At 46.7% G+C, this 20,436-nt stretch overlaps 1 protein-coding gene across 1 annotated transcript in view; it reads right to left on the reverse strand.

The window, feature by feature from the left end:
* LOC119371740 (uncharacterized) overlaps positions 1–17,117 on the reverse strand; it is a 29,718-nt gene extending 12,601 nt beyond the window's left edge. Inside the window, exons 1-2 of the mRNA XM_037642196.2 lie at positions 17,062–17,117; positions 4,809–5,337 (exon numbers count right to left, since the gene is read on the reverse strand). Of these exons, the coding sequence (XP_037498124.2) occupies positions 4,809–5,337; positions 17,062–17,117 (585 nt within the window). The remainder of the gene's footprint in view (positions 1–4,808; positions 5,338–17,061) is intronic.
* Positions 17,118–20,436: the final 3,319 nt, after the last annotated feature.

Genomic DNA, 20,436 nt, shown 5'->3' on the forward strand with positions numbered 1-20,436 from the left:
AAAAACATTTTTTTTACAGTGCGAAACAGATATTCCGTGTCCCACAATGAAAGTTTAGAGAAAGTGTGGGCTATCAAAAACACGCACACTACAGCGCTCTGTACTGCTGGGAAGATCGTTGGTGTGTGTTACTCTTCCAATATAAGCATCGATTCGTTCAGATTATGCACCTGCTTTGCATGAACACGGAGCGAGCAACCCGTTTTTCACAGCTACTGACTCGTGCCAGACGGTGAAAGGCGTCAAATGTCAGCTGCGAAGTGACTATTTACATTGTTGCTGCTAACTTTTGTTGCACTGCATAGCTTGTTTCGCCAGGTGCAATGCGGTTTACCCTGTAGCTTACGATGACCAATAGGAAGCAAGAACGAGAGATAACTAAATGATGGTATCCAGAGATGGCGTGTACAGCGATGAACCACGTACGTTACAAGCCTGAATGCGCGGCTTGTAACGTTGATGAACATATAAGGATTATCAATGTTGTCAAAAATACATGATTTTATTACATCTAAGAACAAAAAAAAAAAACTACGCAAGTGTATAAAAAGATACAAGAAATGTGAAACTTGGGAATGCGTTGGGATCAAAAACCTTTTCTGTGGTCTCCACAAATATGTAAGCATAGGTTGGGTGTACAGGATGTAACCATAATAGCCCCGTGTACTTGCAGGCAGGAACCTTCTTTCAAAATTAAATAGGTGTGAGTACACTAGTAACCCCTGTCTAAACTGATGACCACGTAGGGTAGGTAGCACCGTAGCATATTTTGTGTACGATGCAGGCGGGTGTTGATAAGAACGGTGTAGCTGGTGTGTCTTTTAGACAAGTTTTCTGCCTGTAGAAATTCGCTGCTTTGTGGCAGAAAGCGGTGGTTAGCTTTCAGTGCTTGCCACTTATTTACCTTGGGGTGAAGATATCTATGTTGGAAAATGTATTTCCTTTTAGGAGATATCATCGTAAGCTCCTCGTTTAATTCTACATCTGTTTAAAGGGACTGACAACCAATTCTTAGGGCACCTGTTTTCTTTAGCGCATTGGAATGCTAACTGGTCAGCGTGTCTAGCCACGGAATGGTACGTGGAAAACGCTGTGAAACATTTTTAATCAGAATTTTTCTATCTGCGGCGAATATGAAGTTTTATACACACTTGACAACACATGCTGCAAACAGTGAGCGTGAGAGTTGTTCGTGTTTGAGCGCGGCAGTTTTACTGCGCATGTGTGCACTCTGCGCGCATTCGCTCGCTTCGCTTCGTGTGCATTCGTGTGCACTCGCTTGTTTCCTCTTTTTTTCTATTTTTTATGTGGTTTTGCCTTCGTTACGCCAGGCTATGACAGCATACGACAGTCCGGGCCCCTAAAGTGCTCCGCACTTAATATCTGATATGTGGAGCATGTAGGCCTGAAAGGAAGAAAAGCTGTCAATGCAGACTGCCTGCTATTCTGGCAAGAACTTGCACACACCGAACCATGAGACATCACGTGGCCGTTTTTAGTGCCAACTTACGGAACTGTCACATAGCACTCTTAGGTACTCTCCAATGGTAAGCCAGCAGTCACTGTTCAGGCTATCTATCTGAGTCCCCGGGTGAGGATGGCAAGCGACGTCTCGCGACACGACTCCAGTTACTAAAAGGTAATTTCTCGCTACGAAACACTTTGCTGATCTGATCATTATCGATGCGTCTCGCGACGGCTTTCCCGAGGCTCTCACGACGCGCTGGAGGAAACAAGACTTTTCCCTCAGCGACTCGAACGCCACTGCCCAGCGCTTGTTGATGCAGGGGTTGAGCACAAACTGAAGGGCACAGTTCCATTTTCTCCTGTCCTGATCCACGCAGTGCTTGACTTTAGCGTTTAAACAGTCAGTGCGGCGCCTCTCATTGAAGATGGAGAAACCCGTTAGCGTGCCACTAGAGGTCAGTGAGTGGCAAAGATAGTGCAGGTCCCACATGCATCTCTCCGCCACATCGATGCAGTTCAGTGACAACTTCTCCAAGGCATCACTTGCAAGAACCACCGACCAAACACTTTGTAGATTGGAACTGTCTAACTGAAATTGTCTAACTGAGAGAAATTTCGGTCACCGTTCTGTCTTTCTTCAGAGCTTCGGCTACAGTAAAACAGCAGCCAATGGAAACGCTGTCCTCTTGCAATACAAGCTTCCTGATGGAGGAGTTGGCAGCGAGTGCTTCACGCAACGTTTGCACCTGGCTACTCGAGCAGATGGAGAATTTAACGTAGAGGCACTTGATGGTGCTGTTACCGAGGGCTTTGCACAGTTGTTGAAAAGAGCCGTCGTAAGACTCGAAGGCAGAGAGGTGCAGCTCCTCTGGACATATAGCAAGGGCACCTTTAAGGCTTCCGTGAGGGCCGGAGTATATGCCTTTTGCCAAGTTGTCATCACGCGGGCAAAACATTTGGCAGCCATCAGCTTCCCAGATAAATCAACTCTGCAAAAAAAAAAGGGGGGGGGGTGGGGGAGGACATCTGCATTATTGCAGCACTCTTTCAAGATTCACACACACAAAACGGGACTGTCACTGTGTATCTTGCAACGAAAAAGCAAGTACACAATAGTAAAGCTTTCATTTGGGCTAGTCGGTGCAATCTAGAACACATAATTAGGTTGCGCGAAAAAAAAACACGGACGAAGAGGAGTACACAGGACGGGCACATTTGCGCCCGTCCTGTGTACTCCTCTTCGTCCGTGTTTTTTTTTCGCGCAACCTAATTATGTGTTCTAGATTATACAATAGTGTTTGAGAAATTTGAAAAGCCTATGTTGTTCCTTCTTGAGGAGTGGCTATTTGTGAGGCATGTCATAGGAAAGGAAATAAATCAACATTTTCATAAAAGCTTACCCCAGTTTCACCCAGTGTGAAATCTGCAGAAAAAGCGTAGCTGCGATTCTGCTATCTTTTCCTTGTGATATTGTGTGGGGTGTCTGTGATTGCGTTAGTAAAAGATTCATGGTAAAGGACATGTGGTAGCTCCAGGCACACCCGCCCTGATACTGTGACTTTACACCCTATTCACGATCGAGCCACCCTTCCCCATTTAACTGTGCGGTTACCGCTACGTCCGTGACCAAGGCAGTTAAGCCATCTATGGGTGTATCTGGGAACTGAAGCACGACATGAGGAAACTTATCAGTCGTCAGGCCCAGCCCTACAACAGCTCTGCTGTTAAAAAAGGACGGCCAGTTACAAGGTTTCTGTATCAGTCTGGAGAGAGAGAGAGAGAGAGACATAACTTTATTTTTGTCCTTGCTGGGGTCAAGGGAGGCGGGGGCCGGGAGACTAGCCCTACCGGAGCCCCCCTTAGACCAGGAATCATACCGGGCTGTTTTATCACCCTTGTTTTGCCAACACGGTTGCGTGAAAACTTGTCCAGAACATGACGTTCAGTTACCTTCTCATTAAAGTTAAGGAGAGAGGGATTGCCTATTGCCTACAATATTCACGAGGCCTTGTTTAATTCCTCAAAGGTTATTGGAATGAAACAGCCTAGTAATTTGAAAGAAACAGACCCAATAGCAGCTCCTTCCTAATAAAGGCAACAGACAATGAAGCCAAGGAAAAGGGAGACAACATTTGTTGGTTTGTAAGTGTATAGAGTGATCATTATGAAACAAATGGAAATTAATTAACAATGACAAAAAAAAACAACTTGCAGTTGGGAGAGACTGATCTAAAAACCTTCAAATTATACATGCGATGCTCTGCGAAATGAGCTACGACAGTGGTCGTTCCCCCGTCCACTCTATTGGGCATTACTGTACGTGCAATCCTGGGAGTGTTAGCCAGAGGCACTTGTACCATGTCAATGAGTACAGAACACTCCTCTTGTGCCAGCTGGCATCATGTAAGACATCATCTCTTTACCACGCTGGCAGATGACCAATAAACCTTCACATGCTTCCTAAAATGTATCGAGACCCTCACTATGAAAAAACAAAATGAGGGAATGGAATGAGGGACTCGGTTTTTTGTTAGGCACAACTTAATGAAGCCAAGAGACAGAGAAGCCTTGGCCTCATTGTCTGCTGATCCATTCTCCTGCCTTCAATCTAGCCGCTGCTAGTCAGTCAGTTTTGGCAGATATTTGCTAAGCTCATTTGCTAAGCTCAGTTACTATGTTGCTCGCAGTTTATGTTAACCATGTAAAGTGCATTGGAGGGCTATTTGGTACGATCTGAAACTGAAAAAAAAACTGTGCAGGGGACGGAACGTTTCACTTCGTCTCTATAGGGGGCATGCTCTGAGCCTTGATCCGCAAGGCGGCAACATTATCGCCGCGCCATCTTGGAGGGCCGTCATACACGCCGTCCATGCGTCGGCGTTCAGGTCGTCTCAAGTCATTTGTGCCACAAGGAGCTCAGACACGGCACGTGCAGCGAGCTTGTTGACCATGCGGCGAGTGCGCGGACAGTCAAAATGGCGACCCCGCCGCTAGCGCTCCTCGCAGATGACGTCAAGTGCATACCCCCTATACGAAACACTGTTTCCTTCTTCTACTTGTGTTTCATCCCCTGCTCAGTTTTATTTCACTTTCAATACGTTAACATTGCAACGCTGTCACTCAATTTTGTGCTTACGGCTCATGCAGGAAGTCAGCGTTGGGGTGAAAAACCAGCATTTTCAAGGTATCGTTGGTTTCAAGCGCGCTGCATAGCGTCAGCACTATGCCAAAGTCGAGGTAACACCGAGATACATCGAAGCGCTCGAGGGAACTGTTGCATGCCAATCCTGTAGCGACTTCTTCGGCGGCATGGCATGACTGGTCCAGGCGCAGTGACGAACCTCCAAGCTGCGAAGTCCAGCACTGTGCACCAGTAGCGTGTTCATCGACATGCCATGGTGCTTTTCCAACTGCATTGGTCTGTTCTTGTTGCCACTCAGAACCAGAGACTCGAGCCTGCTATTGCGCTTAAGCAGTTGCAGCAGCTGTCCGAAGTTCAGGCTTACGCATTCGTAGTGCAGCCAGTGCAGCTCCGTGGGAGAGAAGTTTGCACTCAGGTCGTTGCATAGTGCACTTAGGTTGCGTTGGTCTTGGGTATTGTCTTGAAGAGATAGCTTCTGGATAGATTCGTTCGACTGCATCAGTTTTTCCAGTGCAGTGGTAGCCTCTAGCGTCAGCTGTCCGTATAGCGACAGCTCTGTCAGGGCTTCGCACCGGTAGAGGGCGCAAATCAACTCCACCGGGATCTCGGAGGGCGCATCGTGCGCGGAGAAGGAGAGTTCCCGCTGACTTCCTGTATTCGCCTGGATGAGTTCCACGAGCCGCGACGTAGAGTGGGCGTTGACGACAAAGTCCTCGATGCGCAGGCTCCTTAAAAAGAATACGTCACCGACAGTGTCCAACAATGCAGTCCAAAAACGAGCCGCGCGTCCGGATATATCTATGCACTCGACGGCACTACCCGGCCCCAGCTTTTGCAGTTCAGACGTTGGAACAGTCCGACAGTCGAACACGTTGTGGCAAACGCTGAGCCTCTTGATACACGCGTGCTGGCGGACAAGGCACGACAGCAGAAAGCGCGTGTCGCAGGAGACTAACATCGCGTAGGTGTCCGCGCAGGAGTTGGCGTCGCGGGAAGTTCGCAGGCACAAGCGTCCTGGCTCTTCCTCTGCCAGTTCGAGTGAGAAAGAGGCCAGAGCGGAGTTCCAGGGGTTCACTTCTTTGCAGAGCCAGCAATCCTCGGAAGGCGGTGACGAAGTGCATGGCTTGGCTGTGCCCGGCAGAAACTTTGAAAGCGGACCATTGGTGAATGATATGGAGAGAGAAACAAGGTCTCCGACGCGCGACAATATGGCATTTATGGTGGCTAGTTCCGCCGAATGGGACGGCCCGTGCGCTTGTCAAACTAACCGGCCTAAACGAATCCAACTGCATAGGGCTCTTCCCTGGCTTTAGCAACGGTACTACTTTCGATATCTTCCAACTTTCCGGAACCTTTTCTTCTTGCCAACTTTTATTATAAATGTCCAACAGGTGTAATTTTCCTTTCTCGCACAAATTAGCCAGTGCAGCGTATGTAACTCCATCTGGTTCTGGTGAACTTGTTCGTTTTACAGAAGACAGCACATATTGGAGCTCCTCTGGTGTGAAGCTGTCATCCAGATTTGATGAACTGACCGCAGAGAACTTCGTTACAACCGCCGAAGCTGATTCTGCTGAGGATTTATATTCGCTAGTTTGGACGGCCTCTCCATTTCTCAGTATAAGATCGCAAAATTCTTCGGCAATCACACGTTCGCTAACTCCTCGAGATAGCGCTAGAGCCTGTAGTGGTCTCGAGTGGACTACTGGCTGGAGGGCGCGTACCATGTTCCACAGTTGAGGCGCCGAGGTAAATGGAGAAAGTGAGGCACATAAATCTTGCCACCTTTTGGTTGAAAGCTTCTGCAGTTGGTTCTGCATTGCAGAATGTAATTTCTGTGCAACCTTGAAATCTTCTAAATTTCCCGACCTGCGATATCTTCTTTCAGATCGACGTCGTATTGCCCGAAACCGCTCATACTCAGCGTCAAACACCCGCATACCCATCTGGAATGGGTACTGCACGAGTAGCTTTTGTTAGAAACTGTTTTATCTTCGATGCATACGTTTCTGCGTCATAACAAGGCTCAAGATTTTGTCTCTGTAGCTCTCGAAAGATTGCCCAATTTGTCATTCTTGCTGTGCGGTTATCTCTCGTTTTCTTCAACTTTGGGTGATAAATGAATACTGGCAAGTGGTCACTTCCTCTTGTATCAGCGTCTGTAGTCCTGTCTGCTCCAGCCGCTAATTCACAGGAGCACACAGTGATGTCTAGTACGCTGCAGTAGTTATGGCCCCGTAGGAACGTCGGAGAACCATCATTTAGTATAGCGCAACCGTGGTCTTCGCATATCTTTACTATAGCAGAACCCCTTACATCACAACGCTCACTACCCCACAATTCATGGTGCGCGTTAAAATCACCGCATATAATTATGGGATCATGATCAGATCTACACACTGCAGCCAACTCTGCGTATGAAACTTTTGCTTGAGGGTGCACGTATACACTAACTACAGTTACAGTAACGTTACCAAACTTCACCTTGCATCTAACAAATTCCGGCGCATCTGTTTTTGACGTCGATGGAATATCGCGTCTCACACACAACATCACTCTGCTTTTTGCAGCAGGACGTTCTGCTTGGTACACCACATAATTAGACAAGCGAAAGTTAGTGGATACTCTTGTTTCAGAAATACACAAAATCGGAAACCCGTGCTGAGCGACGAATTTCCGAAAATCTCCACTCTTATTCTGCAAACCGTTGCAGTTCCACTGGAATATTGCACTTCTTTTGTACCAGTTAGATAGTCCGTTAGCCATGATTACTACAAGATAAGATGCTCAAGATCTAGCAGCAATTTCACTTCTGGTAAAGAACCTGCTTGTGGCAGGGATCGTAGAATCGCTTTAAGAGCCGCAAATATTATTGGCAACATGACTTGCTCGTTTCCGGCTGTCTCCGCCGAGATCGCGTTTCTTGAAGAATATTTCCTCAACAGGTTGCTGTGACCCTTCCCTTTGGTTGTCAGTGACTCCTTGACTGTCTCTGGCCCGGCAGAAGGTGCCGCTTCAGCATGTTCTTGGGCCCGGACTTCATTGCCAACGCGATGTTTTGGTGCTGAGCGCTTCTCGTCCTTGTAGTTTTCGCGCTGTTTTTTACTATGAATGTGTACCAACAAGCTCAAGTTCGTACGCTTCTCATCTTCCTCTCCTTTTTTACTGATTTTCGTGAAGGAATGCACGCGAGAAAGAATATATCGGAGTGACATGCGGTTACAGTGGCTAGTAATGCGGTGCGCACCAACCAGCAAATGTCGATTGGTGTTACTTCTTTGAAAGAAAAAAATTCGTTACACACAATATGGATAATTAAAAAAAAACACATATGAAGCCAAGGGTAACTAGAAAGTTAGATTAAAAAGTAAACATCGAGTAAATGAAAATGATAAATGAGCAAGCGGTCATACTGTCAGATGGAATTTATGAAAGAGATAACCCTCGCGGTAGTAAATATCTAGATCTGAAGCAATGCAAAAGATCAATCTAGACAAAATGGATTTGGAACAAAGAAAAGGGAAAGAAAAATAAACCATCGCGGTAATCTTTTCGTCATATTTATATAACCGAATACAGCACAACAGACATCCCTCTGAATATAAAAACAGCAACCTATTGTTAATCATATCTTCTGAAGTGAAGCTACGAGGTACCTAATATCGGCGACAGAATAAAAGGAAGTGGTCCGTTGTTTCAATTGATTGCAAAATTTGCACAACGGCCGGGGACGCCATGAGACCAGCATTATATAAATAAAAATTCACTCGTGGAATTTGACCGCGTAATCTGCTGTAAGAAACTTCTAATTGTCACGATGCACACCGCTGTTTATTCCAGCAATACCTTACATGTACGAAGTTTTTAAATTTATCCGGTGATAATTTGCCAGTGTTAAGCCGTATCTGGTAAATTTGGAATCAGAGTTCCACATAGAGATACTGAGGCTCATGAATCCACCATTTCATTTAGATACAATCCGCGGTGGCCCAGTACCCTCAGCAACCAAATTTTTTGTAAGTTTGCAGGTATTAGATAACGAAACATGCTCAGGAGTGTTGAATTCGCTGCCGTATATAGGAAGTGCTGAACATACCGAAAGATAATCTGCAACTATAACTGCTGTTGATTCATTTGACGGGAGCTTGCTAAAACAACATCCAGTATTTCTGGAATTAATATAGGTAAATATATACGATGATAAGAGGAAGACAGAAAAAAAAAAGCGCTAATTTCTGCAACCCAATAAGGAGCACGGCTAAGCGCCTTAGGTGTATGATTGGGAAGTCGAATTGAAAAAGACCACTGAAAAGAGCGAGAGATACGAGCGTTTCTTTTCTCACAGACTCCATCCGGGTCAACGTTTATAGATACTTTTCCAGTTCCGTAACTCCTCCGCCGAAGGCGGCCGCCACTTTTACCCAGGCAGTGAGAGGGCGCCACAGTCGTGAATAGCGCTGTCGCGCGCGCGGGCACACGTGTTCTTTCCCGTAGTTTCTTGGCCGCGTGCGGGGCTGTCATGGAATGTTTTTCCTGGGTGTGTTGGCTGTGCATTCGCGAGGTTACTCTCGACTACTTCGGTGAATTCAGACAACCGAGCATTCCTTGCCACAGGAAGTCAAGCAGTTTTCAAGCTTTGCGATGCCAACTTGTTTCGTGCCCGGCTGTGCCAGCGGGTAGAAAAGCGGCACTTTTTTGCGCCGCCGTCCGATCCGCAGCATCTTGAAAGCTGGGTGCGAGCTATTTCTCACGCCGATAAACCGCGGAGAAAAACATGCAAGACCATATACCATAGCGACCAAGTTTAGCCACTTGTACCGTGCTTAGTGCATTTGAAAGCATCTGTGCAAAAAAAAAAAAAAAAAATGCGTCGTGAAGTCCTCGTCCAGAAACATACGATGAAAGAGAAAGTGCGCCAACAGCTTATGTCCATGCCATTCCGTGACCTCCTAGGTGCTTCTGACGACCGTGGGTACTGTGCACCATACCAGAAGCAACGGCCTTTTGTTACCTGGCAGGCTACGTGGCTTTCAAATTGAAGAAAACAACGCGTTGCGAGGTCTGCAAATACGATGCCCTTGGTAGGCGGGATTCCCTGCCGCTTGATCCATGCTGGTCACTGTGCGCGAATGTGTCACTGGTAGCCTTTCAGAGAAACTGCTTGCACGTAAGCACGTACGGTAGAGCGTGCTATCAAGCAGGGATTCGCTCGCTGGATTTCAAGCAAGACGGACGTGCCGGCCGCGATGTCCTGGATTACTCCTCGTACCTCTCGCTGATCGGCACCCCGTGACGGCCGCCTCGCCCGCTATGCCGTGCGCCGCTCATCGTCGGGGCCTTCGCCGCTTCGTCGATGTTGTGCATCGTGCCTCTGGCTGTGCTTCGTGGTCCCGTCCCTGAACTCACGTGATCGTCTCCCCCACCTTTCCTGTCCTCTTTTCTCTTCGTTGGATGGATGTGCTCCTATCACTTTTCTCTCTATTTTCCTACTTTTCTTTTATTCTCTCCTTACCCCCACCCCTACAAGGCACTGCGCCGTGTCGCCTATAGGCAGACAGAAATTAGGTGCCTTTTTCCTTTCCCTAATAACCACTGAAATCAAGCATGCTAGCAAGGACACATTTTTTGGTGACCTGTTTTGGGGTGTGCTGAATGCTCTCATAACGAGAGGCACGAATACTGTTGGCTTCACTTTTATTTACTCCCGTGCACTTTTTTGCGCAAGCCAAATGCTTGGAAAACAGCAGTACCATTAGGGCATAGAGAGAGAGCGCAAGAAAGCAAGCTTTAAAAATTTGCTGGCAGCAAACCTGCCAACACAAGCGTAGCCAGGATGGGGGTGGGGTCAAACTTCCTCGTCCGATATTTTTCGAATTTGCATGTGTATATATCCAGGCACTCATACAAACACACGCAAGAACACACAAAAATGTGATTGACCACCCCCCACCCAAGGCCCGTAGCCTGGAATTTTTTTAGGGGGTGGGGGTACTTGCTGAAAACCTTGACTATTTGAGAAAAACACCTATTTTCATTATTTATTTTTGGTAAAAAACACATACTTCAAAATTTTGGAGGAGGGGGCCCTAGGGCGCCCCCCCTGGCTACGGGCCTGCCCCCCCCCCCTCCCCGAATATAATGCCTGGCTATGCTACTGCCTGACAGCAATGCTGTGCAGTATCGACGCGTGTAAAAAATTTCCACGTTCATTTTGCATACCAAGGATCTCGGTTTGCTTTCACAATGTAATATTTTTTGCGATGCCACCATGTTCGAATTAATTGACCAAAATGCATGTTGCTTGTCGTTTTGAAACAATACAAATGTGCGTAACGATTTCGTACAATGCAAGGCTTTCGAAAACGTCACATAACGCGAACTTGCAAAATTATTACGCACAGAACATGGTGTGCCCTTGGCTAGACCACATTTTTTCGTGTTAATGAACGCACTAGAATTACCGAAATAATATGTGCCCGTCAGTTCTCGCGAAATCCGGGACACGCTTGCCAACCGCGAAAAAATATCGGCGAATAATTCTAGTATATTGATATAGCAATGTTTGATGCGTACTACAAAATGTTGTAAATTTTCCCGCGTTTGAGAGATGGTATGTAACCCTTAGTTTTCTACGTTTGAAATTCGTATTTTTGGAGCATGCTCAATAGCCAAACTAATGTGGTCTTAACGAAACGGACATGGAAAGGCGCAGAGCGAAGCGAACACGTTGTCATTGCCCAAAACTGACGCCTGCGAAGCGAGTCTGTACAGGTCTTTTCAAGTTTGTGAGCAATATAACGCGCACAACTTGAAGTAAATGTCCAATTAATGTTAAGTAAGGAGAGTAAAGACCAAGTACAGTGTTCGCGCAATTCTCATTCGGCCGTGTGCAATAGCTCATGCCAGTGGCGTAAATCCAGCAAAACAACAGGGGGGGTCCCGGACTTTGCATGGCAGCCATCTTGATTATTAGAAATGTGCATATTATTTTACACAAAAATGAAAACTTTACAATAAAACAAAAAGAAAACACACAAATATTCAGATATCGTGTTATTGCAATGCTCTTGACGATCTGCACTGCGCGACGAATGAGTCTCATACAACGTTCTGAACTAGTTTCTACAACACAGTTCCAAACAGCCGATGAGTATTCGATGAATCTACACACTGGATATGAAATAAACGTTAAAGGAACACTGACACCAAAATTGAAACCTCGAGATGGTTGTATTGTTTGATTGTCCTGTATGCGTGCAAGGGTACTTCTTGCCGTTTATAACTGGCGGACGTGTTAGCTTTCAGTTATCTTAATTTGATTTTGAAGCAAGCGTGAATGCTCATCTAAGTTGACAGCACCTCGCGACATCTTCACTAGTAAGGCGAAACATTGGTATGGCGTATATCGAGGCCCCGCGTGACATTGGACGAGTGAACCGAGCATTTCGGTGTCACAGAAAATTTGCGGGGTGCATACAATACCACAACCGGCACCCGACGAGGGCTATTAATTGTTGCTCACCCCTCTCACTCTGTTGTGGGGCTGCGCTCAAGGCAGTTCTGGCTGCTTAGATCAGGAATGCCTTTTCTTTTTTCTGGGAGGACACGCGCTTAACACAGAAGCGCCCACATCGTTTCAATCGTTTACCGTGCGCTCGTGGCGTGTGGACTCGGCGCCGCGCCCTTTCCCTAACTGAGAGGACGCGCGGCTACACGTAGCTGCGCGCCCTCTCTTTCCATAGCAGTCGAGAAGGTGTTGAGAGGAGAGAGGAGCTGATGAACGAAGGAATGAGAGAAACAAGCGAGGGCCTTTTTTGTATCATCAAACACGTGTAACTCAGCTATTACAGCAGTGTTTCGAAAAATTCTCACGGCTACGTGTTCGTTGATTGTAAACACTTTTGTTCATGAATAAACAGACTGTCCGAAAGTTAGCCACCATGCAGCCTGGAGATCGTGTGTGGGGAAAATTTCGCCTGCTGACATATTGCAGGAAAGCTGGGAGGACATTACAAAGTTTCGAGGTTTCTTCGCGTGATTCAAGAACCGCGCTAGGAAAGTCATGTAGATGGTGCGTAGAAGAGTTTTCGGGTGGCTCGTCACTGGACTCAATGCCTTTATAACATGTCACTGCTGTGCGTGCGCTTCTATCAACTCCAAGGCGATGGCGATTCATGCTAAAATGACTGGGCGTGCAAGCACGGAAACAAGAGAGAAGTCAAGACACCTCAAACTCCGCTTGTGGCTCACTAGTTCGTCTCTCTGTTATTATTCTAAGGTAATGAAGAGTTGGCCGAAACGTCTAAATCACTCTTCTAAATGGCATTAATTCCTTCGGTGCGTGATCCTGGAACCGGCGGATGAAACCACCAAACATTCCTTGCTTTTTAGCGAATTGTATAAATTAGGGTAGTCCTAATAATAGCTCCATTGAAGCTGTAGTTGCAACGTAGTTCACGAAACCATTGATTTAAAAGTTATCTAGCAGATTTCTGTTAGTTGTTTAACGTAACGTGGTAGTTATCCACCTGTCTAATGTCTGCAAGCCATTTTGGGCTTTCAAGGCGGCATCAAGTAACTGTCACTTCCCCCTTTTTTAATCAGAATAAAAATCCTTGTATGTTGCACTAAGGTTACCCGAAAAACAAAATTAAATTCAATGATCAATTACATAAAAGGCTCACCTCATCAGTGTTTTTGGTGACATTGTCTTCCGAAGAAGGTCGCTTGGAGTTCGGCAGAAAGAACGAGCTCAGCGAACTCTGCCGCTGGCGCGGCATCTTCCCAGTCCAGCTTGAAAGTCACAAGCACATTACGCCAAGAAGGTTGCGCGGCCGGTTACTGTGCAGTGCTGGCAGCACTTCTGTGGATGCGTGCAGGCTGAAACTGCCGAACGACTGACAAGTGATGTCGTATTTGTCGAATATTTGGAAGCAGCCCCCCACTTCGAAGCAGCTTTAATTGAAGACTTCGCGACGAAAAGGAGGAAGAGGGGCAACCCGGGGGACGCATTTTCGGGGTTGCAACCAAGGAGGCTGAAGGCGACGACGAGTACGGGAACAGCGGAGAACGTCCTTGACATTCGTCGTTTTACGACCCACGCGCCCACCCCGTGAAAGAACACTGAAAGCCACAGGGTGCGTCACCCAACACAGGGAAAGCGTTTTCTCCCTCTGTTCTTCAAGTTTGTTGCACGTGCGGGGTGCAGAGAAAATCTTTTGACTGTGCTTGTGTTTCTGTATTTCTATTTTCCTTTTCATTTTCCCTCTCTACGAGAGCAGTGTAAATAGTGTACAAACAAAGCAGTCTTCGTGATGCGTTCAAACCATGCGGACGTGTTGATTCTCTGTCGTCGTCCAACCTACTAAAGAAAGTTTTGCCTCCCTGCTTTTCCGCCACAAAGTGAAACCGGAGGACAGGCGTCTTCGTTTGAACTACAGTGTACTAGAATTGGGCAGTGGGCTCACTGCCGTATCTCTGCGCCGCGCCTCCACGGCACTCTCCGCGTCGACTGCTTGGGCGCCCGTCAGGGGCCTTGCCGCCAGTTTCTCCTGAAAACTTCTCTTGCGGGGTGTGAAGCGCGTCCTCTTGGTCAGGGTTACGCTGGTTACGCTGTAATTCCGGGGGGGGGGGGGGGGGGGGATCAACAAACGCGGGGTTGGAGGCGAGGAGAGGGCCACCTCTATGACACAAGAGATCACAAAAAAAAAAAAACAATGGAGGGAGAAGGGGGTTGAGCATTTTCTTCTTCTTTAAAGCTGACCCAAGTAATAGAAGCTACTGTTCCCATTCGCGCATGCCCTTCAGCGCATGTTCCCGCCATTCATTCGTTTGAAAGACCTTTGTCGGCACCACGCGAGCAGCTTTGCTGCACTTATGTATGCTTGTTTTTCTCAAGAAGCGGCATCTGTGTCTATCCGTACGCTGCAACTGTCTCAAAGACGGCCCGCTGCTGCATCTGGACGGGAGGGAGGCGCTTTTTACAGTATCCGGCGGTCGTGCACATAGAGCATGCAGCGTACGTGCAGAGAAATTTCTGGGGCAGCGTTTGACAACAAAAAACAGCTGGATCCAACGAAGCGAAGAGTGACCGCGCAAAGTCAAGTGCGATAACAATAAAAGGAAGAAAATATGAGGACGGTGCTTTGGTAAAGCGGTCAGGGTACTTCTAAAAAATGATAAAGAACTCTGGCTGCTTGTTTCGCTATCGAAGTCCTAAGCACAGAACTACTGCAAGATGAAACGGGCTGGATAGAGATCGATGTACAAAAAAAGAGATTTAGGGGGGATGATTGAAGTAATTAGGAAGCGGGGGAGGCCCACGGTGATTGGGCTCCTTTGAGATGCTCCAGTTAGATCGACGGTTGTCATCGGCAGTTTATTGTTTTATAACGAGTGACCATGTATGCATTGTTAATCCATATTGTGATATGGACAGCATTTGCGCATACATAGGCAGGGTTTCGTGTAAATAAAATTAGTTTGTCAGCACGTGACGCTGTCGAGTGTTATTTTGGTGGTGCAATTCTGCGGTGTAATAAAAATGTACGCACGTAATCTATGTTACTTGTTATGTACTCATAATACCTATGTATAGGTTTTTTTTTTATTGGACCCGCACGTACCAATATATATCGCCTACGAGTCCAACCAGTTTTGGTAACCTTGTATGATCTACGTCTGCAAATAAAACAATTTAAGATTACCGTGCGGATACAGTTAATACAAAGCCAAGTGATTCCGCCGATTATTGATTCGCGAAAAAAAAAAGCATTAAGTAGGTTAGTCACAGAGACCAGCTCATGCGAAAGCAAATAAATAAAAAGTGAGGCGTTGTTTATATTCGGCATAGTGGGGCTTGAAAGGCGGGAGTGAAGTCGCTAGGATCGCTACAGTGGCGAAAGGGCATTGAAAATCGTATCGACCAGCAGAACAAAAAAAAAAAAAAAAAAAACTTGAACGCGCCACACGCAGGAGCATTCATATTCATCATAGCCGCTTAAAATATTGCCCACCCTCTGTAAATCGGTCACAACGACAACCCTTTATTTCACAACTCACAGAAAAGTTGCATAAAAAGAAGTTTCGTGTGTTGCGCACCGAAATTCAGACTTTTCTTGCGCTCAAAACAGCAACCCGAGCTAGCCGCGCCCTGCAACCCGCCGGAAAGTTTCAGGTGACGTAGAGTTACTGCATATGCTGCCTCTGACGCTAAGTGACTCTAAGGTGACGCTGCGAACACTTCTAGAGCACTGTAGTTTGAACGATCGGGTGGATCGGGCCCAGAAGTTCGTCAAAAACGCGCGCGCAGCCAGGGGCTCCGGAAGTATACATGTGGGGGCGACGTCCATGGGTTGAATGTTGCATCGTGTATATATATATCTATATATATATATATATATATATATAAGGAAGTCTGGTTGTAGCTTACCGCCTTATTGAAGCCGACAGTGAGGTCGATGTTCTTGATCATTATCTACCTGCTTGGGCGTCTGATACGCACAGCCAGTTAGGGAAAAACGAACAGTAACGGGAAGTATGAAGTTCAGCTGGAATGAACAGGGGTACTGAAAAATGCGTGCAGTTTCAGTTGGGTGTGAAAAGATGACTCATTTGTGGTGATATTTGCAAGCAAAGGCCGAATATCTCTTACTCAATTTCTCTCGCCCCAGTCTCGGTGCTGAAGAAATGTCTTCACGAATCTCGTTGCTCTCAGCGAGTTAGAAGGCGCAATGATACGTCACCACGTGGATAAACGGCCGCGGCATGGCAGCGGCTTTCGTGATTGCCGCTATGGATGTGGCTGCAGACTTTGAACATCGCTCACAAGATCTCGTAAAAATATTTGTGCTTATTTCTTTCGTTGTATCTGAGAGCTGGAACTCTGAGGCGATTTTGAATGGCACGTGTGAAAATAAACTTCAAGCAAGTCAAGATGGAAGATGTTCGAATGCAAAATCTCAGGGGGGGACCATTGCATAGGGGGTCCCCCCCAGTCTAAACACAGGGGGGGTCAGGACCCCCCTGACCCCCCCGGGATTTACGCCACTGGCTCATGCGAAGAAGCCCTTCGTGCTAGCAGACTACCCTCGCTCTCCTAGCGCAAAGCGCGACTGCAGCGCTGTGGTGGCGGGTGCGGCGACAGGCCGCCTCCTCTCTACGCGCGCCGCGAGGAGATACGGAACTGAAAAAGTATCCATAAACGTTGATCCGGGTAACTTGGATCTGGGGACATTTTCCCCGTTTGCTTCTTGAAGATCTCCCTATGTCTGGGTACTACCTAGGAACACGTGCAATGCTCTTTTTATCCCTAGGAGAGCTTTTTTGCGGGTTGGCGCGCGAGGTTTGTGTTGATGTTGCTGGCGGAAGGCGCGTCCGTGCTCGCCCGGTGTGTATGACCTCATGTAGCCCTGTCGCGCTATGGTAACCGCCATAGTCGCGCTGTCACTTACCGTCCGTCCTTGTCTTTAATCCCGTCGAACTCCTCGAGATGCGTTTTCTTTGCCATTATCAGTGTAGCTCAGAATATTGTGCGTTTTTGGAAATTGGCATGAACGAAAGCACTTCGCTGATCGTTATACCGGTGTCACACCGGTATCGGGATTGGGCTCGATCCGGATCAGGTGTACCTACACGGTCACTTTTAATTTGATCGCGATCACGACCGATCGGGATTGGGCTCGATCCGGATCAGGTGTACCTACACGGTCACTTTTAATTGCGATCAGCGCATCGATATCTGGCTCCCAGATCGCGATTTCACTGATGTCTGCGTCAAACTCGATGCGGATTAGTCTGGACCGAGCAGCAGCAATGATTGATGATCGCGATCAAGAAATCCGGTCCGGGTCAACCTTGACTGCGATCAAAAGTGCCTGCGTGTCACCGGTATTACTTGCAATAGCTATTCTGCCCGCGCATGTGATTGAGTTTTAATATAGTTGATGCTAAAAGGGAGTGTCTAGCGTTACGTCTAGACGTAACGGTACGAGCCGTTGCAGTTACGTCTGGACGTAAGAATAACGAGTCTTAAAAGTTACGTCCAGTGTGGCAATACAAATACAGCCCGTTAGACCTACCGAACCGATTGGCCTCAGTGGCGCAGCGGCTAGCGTGTCGTGCTCGGAACTGCGAGGACGTTGGTTCGAACCTCGCTGCTGCAACTTTTTTTTTTCTTTTTCTTCTTTTTTTTTTTTGTCTCAGGTGTTGCTGAAGTCTGTTGCCAGAGAAGCGCGACGCGGCTCTTGGGTTACGTACACCTCCGCCTGCCCCGAAGGGGCAGGCTGCGCGGGCTAAACAGCGCGTGGCCGCGACAGCGGCCAGTAGCGCGTGACCGTGATCCTGCCAACCGGCCATTGAGCGTTAGCGAAATGGCCGCACTCGCGAAGCGAGGGCGAAGCCACGATTAGGTTGCCGCGCCCGAAGGGCGCAGAGGGCCTTCACTGAGCAAGAGGAAAATAATGTACTCACGTTTGTGGAAAGCCACATGACTAGAGTCCCTAGATTTTCCCTGCTCTTCAACAGGGAAAAATCTAGGGACTTTAGTCTGGACGTAACGATAGCGGTGACTACAGTTACGTCTGGACGTAACCCTAGCAACAGCCATGCTAAAAATCTAGGGCACGTGCACTCAAAGTAATGAAAGTGTCCATGCTTCTATAAAAAAAGAGCCGAGCAGGGTCCTTAGACGCCAGGTGGTAATAACAAATAATTGCAACTGCTGGTTACATCACATTGCTAGTGTTCAATATTTGGACATACAATGACAAGGATACGTCTACATGGTGAGTAGATAAAGAGAAGCGAAATGTTTTGAGAATCAGCATGACTGCTTTCATTCATGTTGTCGCACGGGTGTATCAGTGGCGTGAATGCACCTGCAACTTTGTTTCTACAGTTGGTGATTGGTAAAGGTGCACCTTTTTAGGACAAGTTTTCCTTTGGTCATGAGACTTTATAACTGGCTTAATGCAAAATGTGAAACTAAATGCACCATCATTAGATTAGATGGTACATTTAACTTCTAGATGGGTGACACACTTCTATAGGCATGGGATACTTCATTTGGTTCAGCCCAGCACTGTAACTTTCACCATTCCACGAATGCACCCCTTCAATTGCTACTGCACTTTCTTCTACCTACAACTGCCATTTGCAGACTACAGCAGATGCACACAACCAACAACATTTGTAGCTGCAAATGCTTGCTCCTTTGTTATACTGAAATTAGTTTTTTTTTCATGTGTTGCTCTTGTACTTGACATAAAAACAACAGAAATGGGAATGTCACTTGTGTTGTTTCTTGACTGAGAACCTGTGACCTTTGACTATTGTGTTGCTTCATCCCCTGACCTTTGCTTTTGCGATGCTCTGTCGCAAGAGTGTACCTGCCTGTCTGTTGCCGATTCTGCATATGCTGCTTTAACGGTTCACAAAGTGACACGCATGAATGGTTTACCGTGTACCTTCAGCATTTTTTTACATTCACACAAATGGAAAAATGTAGTTGTTTTCAAATTGCAGCTACCCACCTACCAACAAAGCCACATATACCTGTACCCTCTAAACAAGGTAGCATGACGTTTCAGTTAATAAGGCAAGGACCAATGTTAATGGAGTGTGGATATTTTTCTCTCACCATGTCTCCTTTCTTGTTGATTTCTCTTGTCATAAATGCTTGCACCTTAGCTGTTCTCACTTTATGTGTGCTTACTGGTATGAAGTTTATTTTGTGCCATTGAGAGCTGTTTTCACTGAATTTTGCCCGTTTTAAGACAGTTGCTAATATTTTCCTGTGATAGCCAGCCCGAATGACAAGTAGGAAACCATGCAGGACATGTGGTTTTTTTTTCATTTGACACTGCAGCGAGCTTCCGACAGCTTTTGGGAACCCGGCAGCGGTGACTGCAATAACGATTTGTGTGCAGGAGGATCACCATTTGTTTTTGACTGCCTGCACGGGAAGGTAGGACGTAGTATATGACGTCACAAACACAGGGTGGTACGCATTCAAAGGTGTAATACGGGTCTCGCTAAAGAATGTTTAACCCTTTGAGGTGCAAAGCATGAGTTGGCAGTAAGCATTCCATCTTCGTCGTCTCTGTGTACCCTGTCCTCTTCGTGCTGCACCACCTTAATGAAAAATTTTGGCCGCTGTTCAGCCGCACATTAAAAAACAGGCCCGACAAGCAATTTTTGATCGGCAATGGGAAGGATATAATTACAGAGCTCGTACAGAAGTACAAGGAATCGTCGAAAAAAAAAAAAAGATCGGACACAGTGTCACTCTCGAGATATCGCAACAAGACAGAGCGCGAAATTAACAAGGCTTTTCATATCAAGACGAAAGGGGACACGTGCGTCAGTGAACCTTCACTCGCTCTCCTGGACAAAGAGATAATGTTTTTGAGTAGTTAACTTGTACATTTTGACTCGTGGCAGATTCGTTTTTGCCTTTCACTCTTATGTGCACGTGATGGTTCTTGTTTTCAGCTATATATTTCCAGGTGTAATAAATTTACACATAGTTGTTTGTCAGCGCTTGTGTCGTGTGTTCAATCTTTCTCCGTCCCGTTTTTTGCGCTGTTCCCCTCAGTGTCATGTACCAACTGGCCCTTCAAGAAACCCTTCTGCTTTTTTTTAACTTTGCACCAAAAACTATCAGTTCTTCAGTGTTCTCAAAACCATGTGGCGTGAATAGAAATTGCCACGAGCTCATAAATTATGTTGTTTTAGTGGTGTAACAAGTGATGCACTGCATGTAAATTCGTTTCCTGAAATTTGAGCCTTCATTAAAATACTGGCCACAGACAATTACGAGCACTTTT

This window comes from Rhipicephalus sanguineus, chromosome 10 (assembly GCF_013339695.2).
Source record: "Rhipicephalus sanguineus isolate Rsan-2018 chromosome 10, BIME_Rsan_1.4, whole genome shotgun sequence".
NCBI classification, from domain to species: domain Eukaryota; kingdom Metazoa; phylum Arthropoda; class Arachnida; order Ixodida; family Ixodidae; genus Rhipicephalus; species Rhipicephalus sanguineus.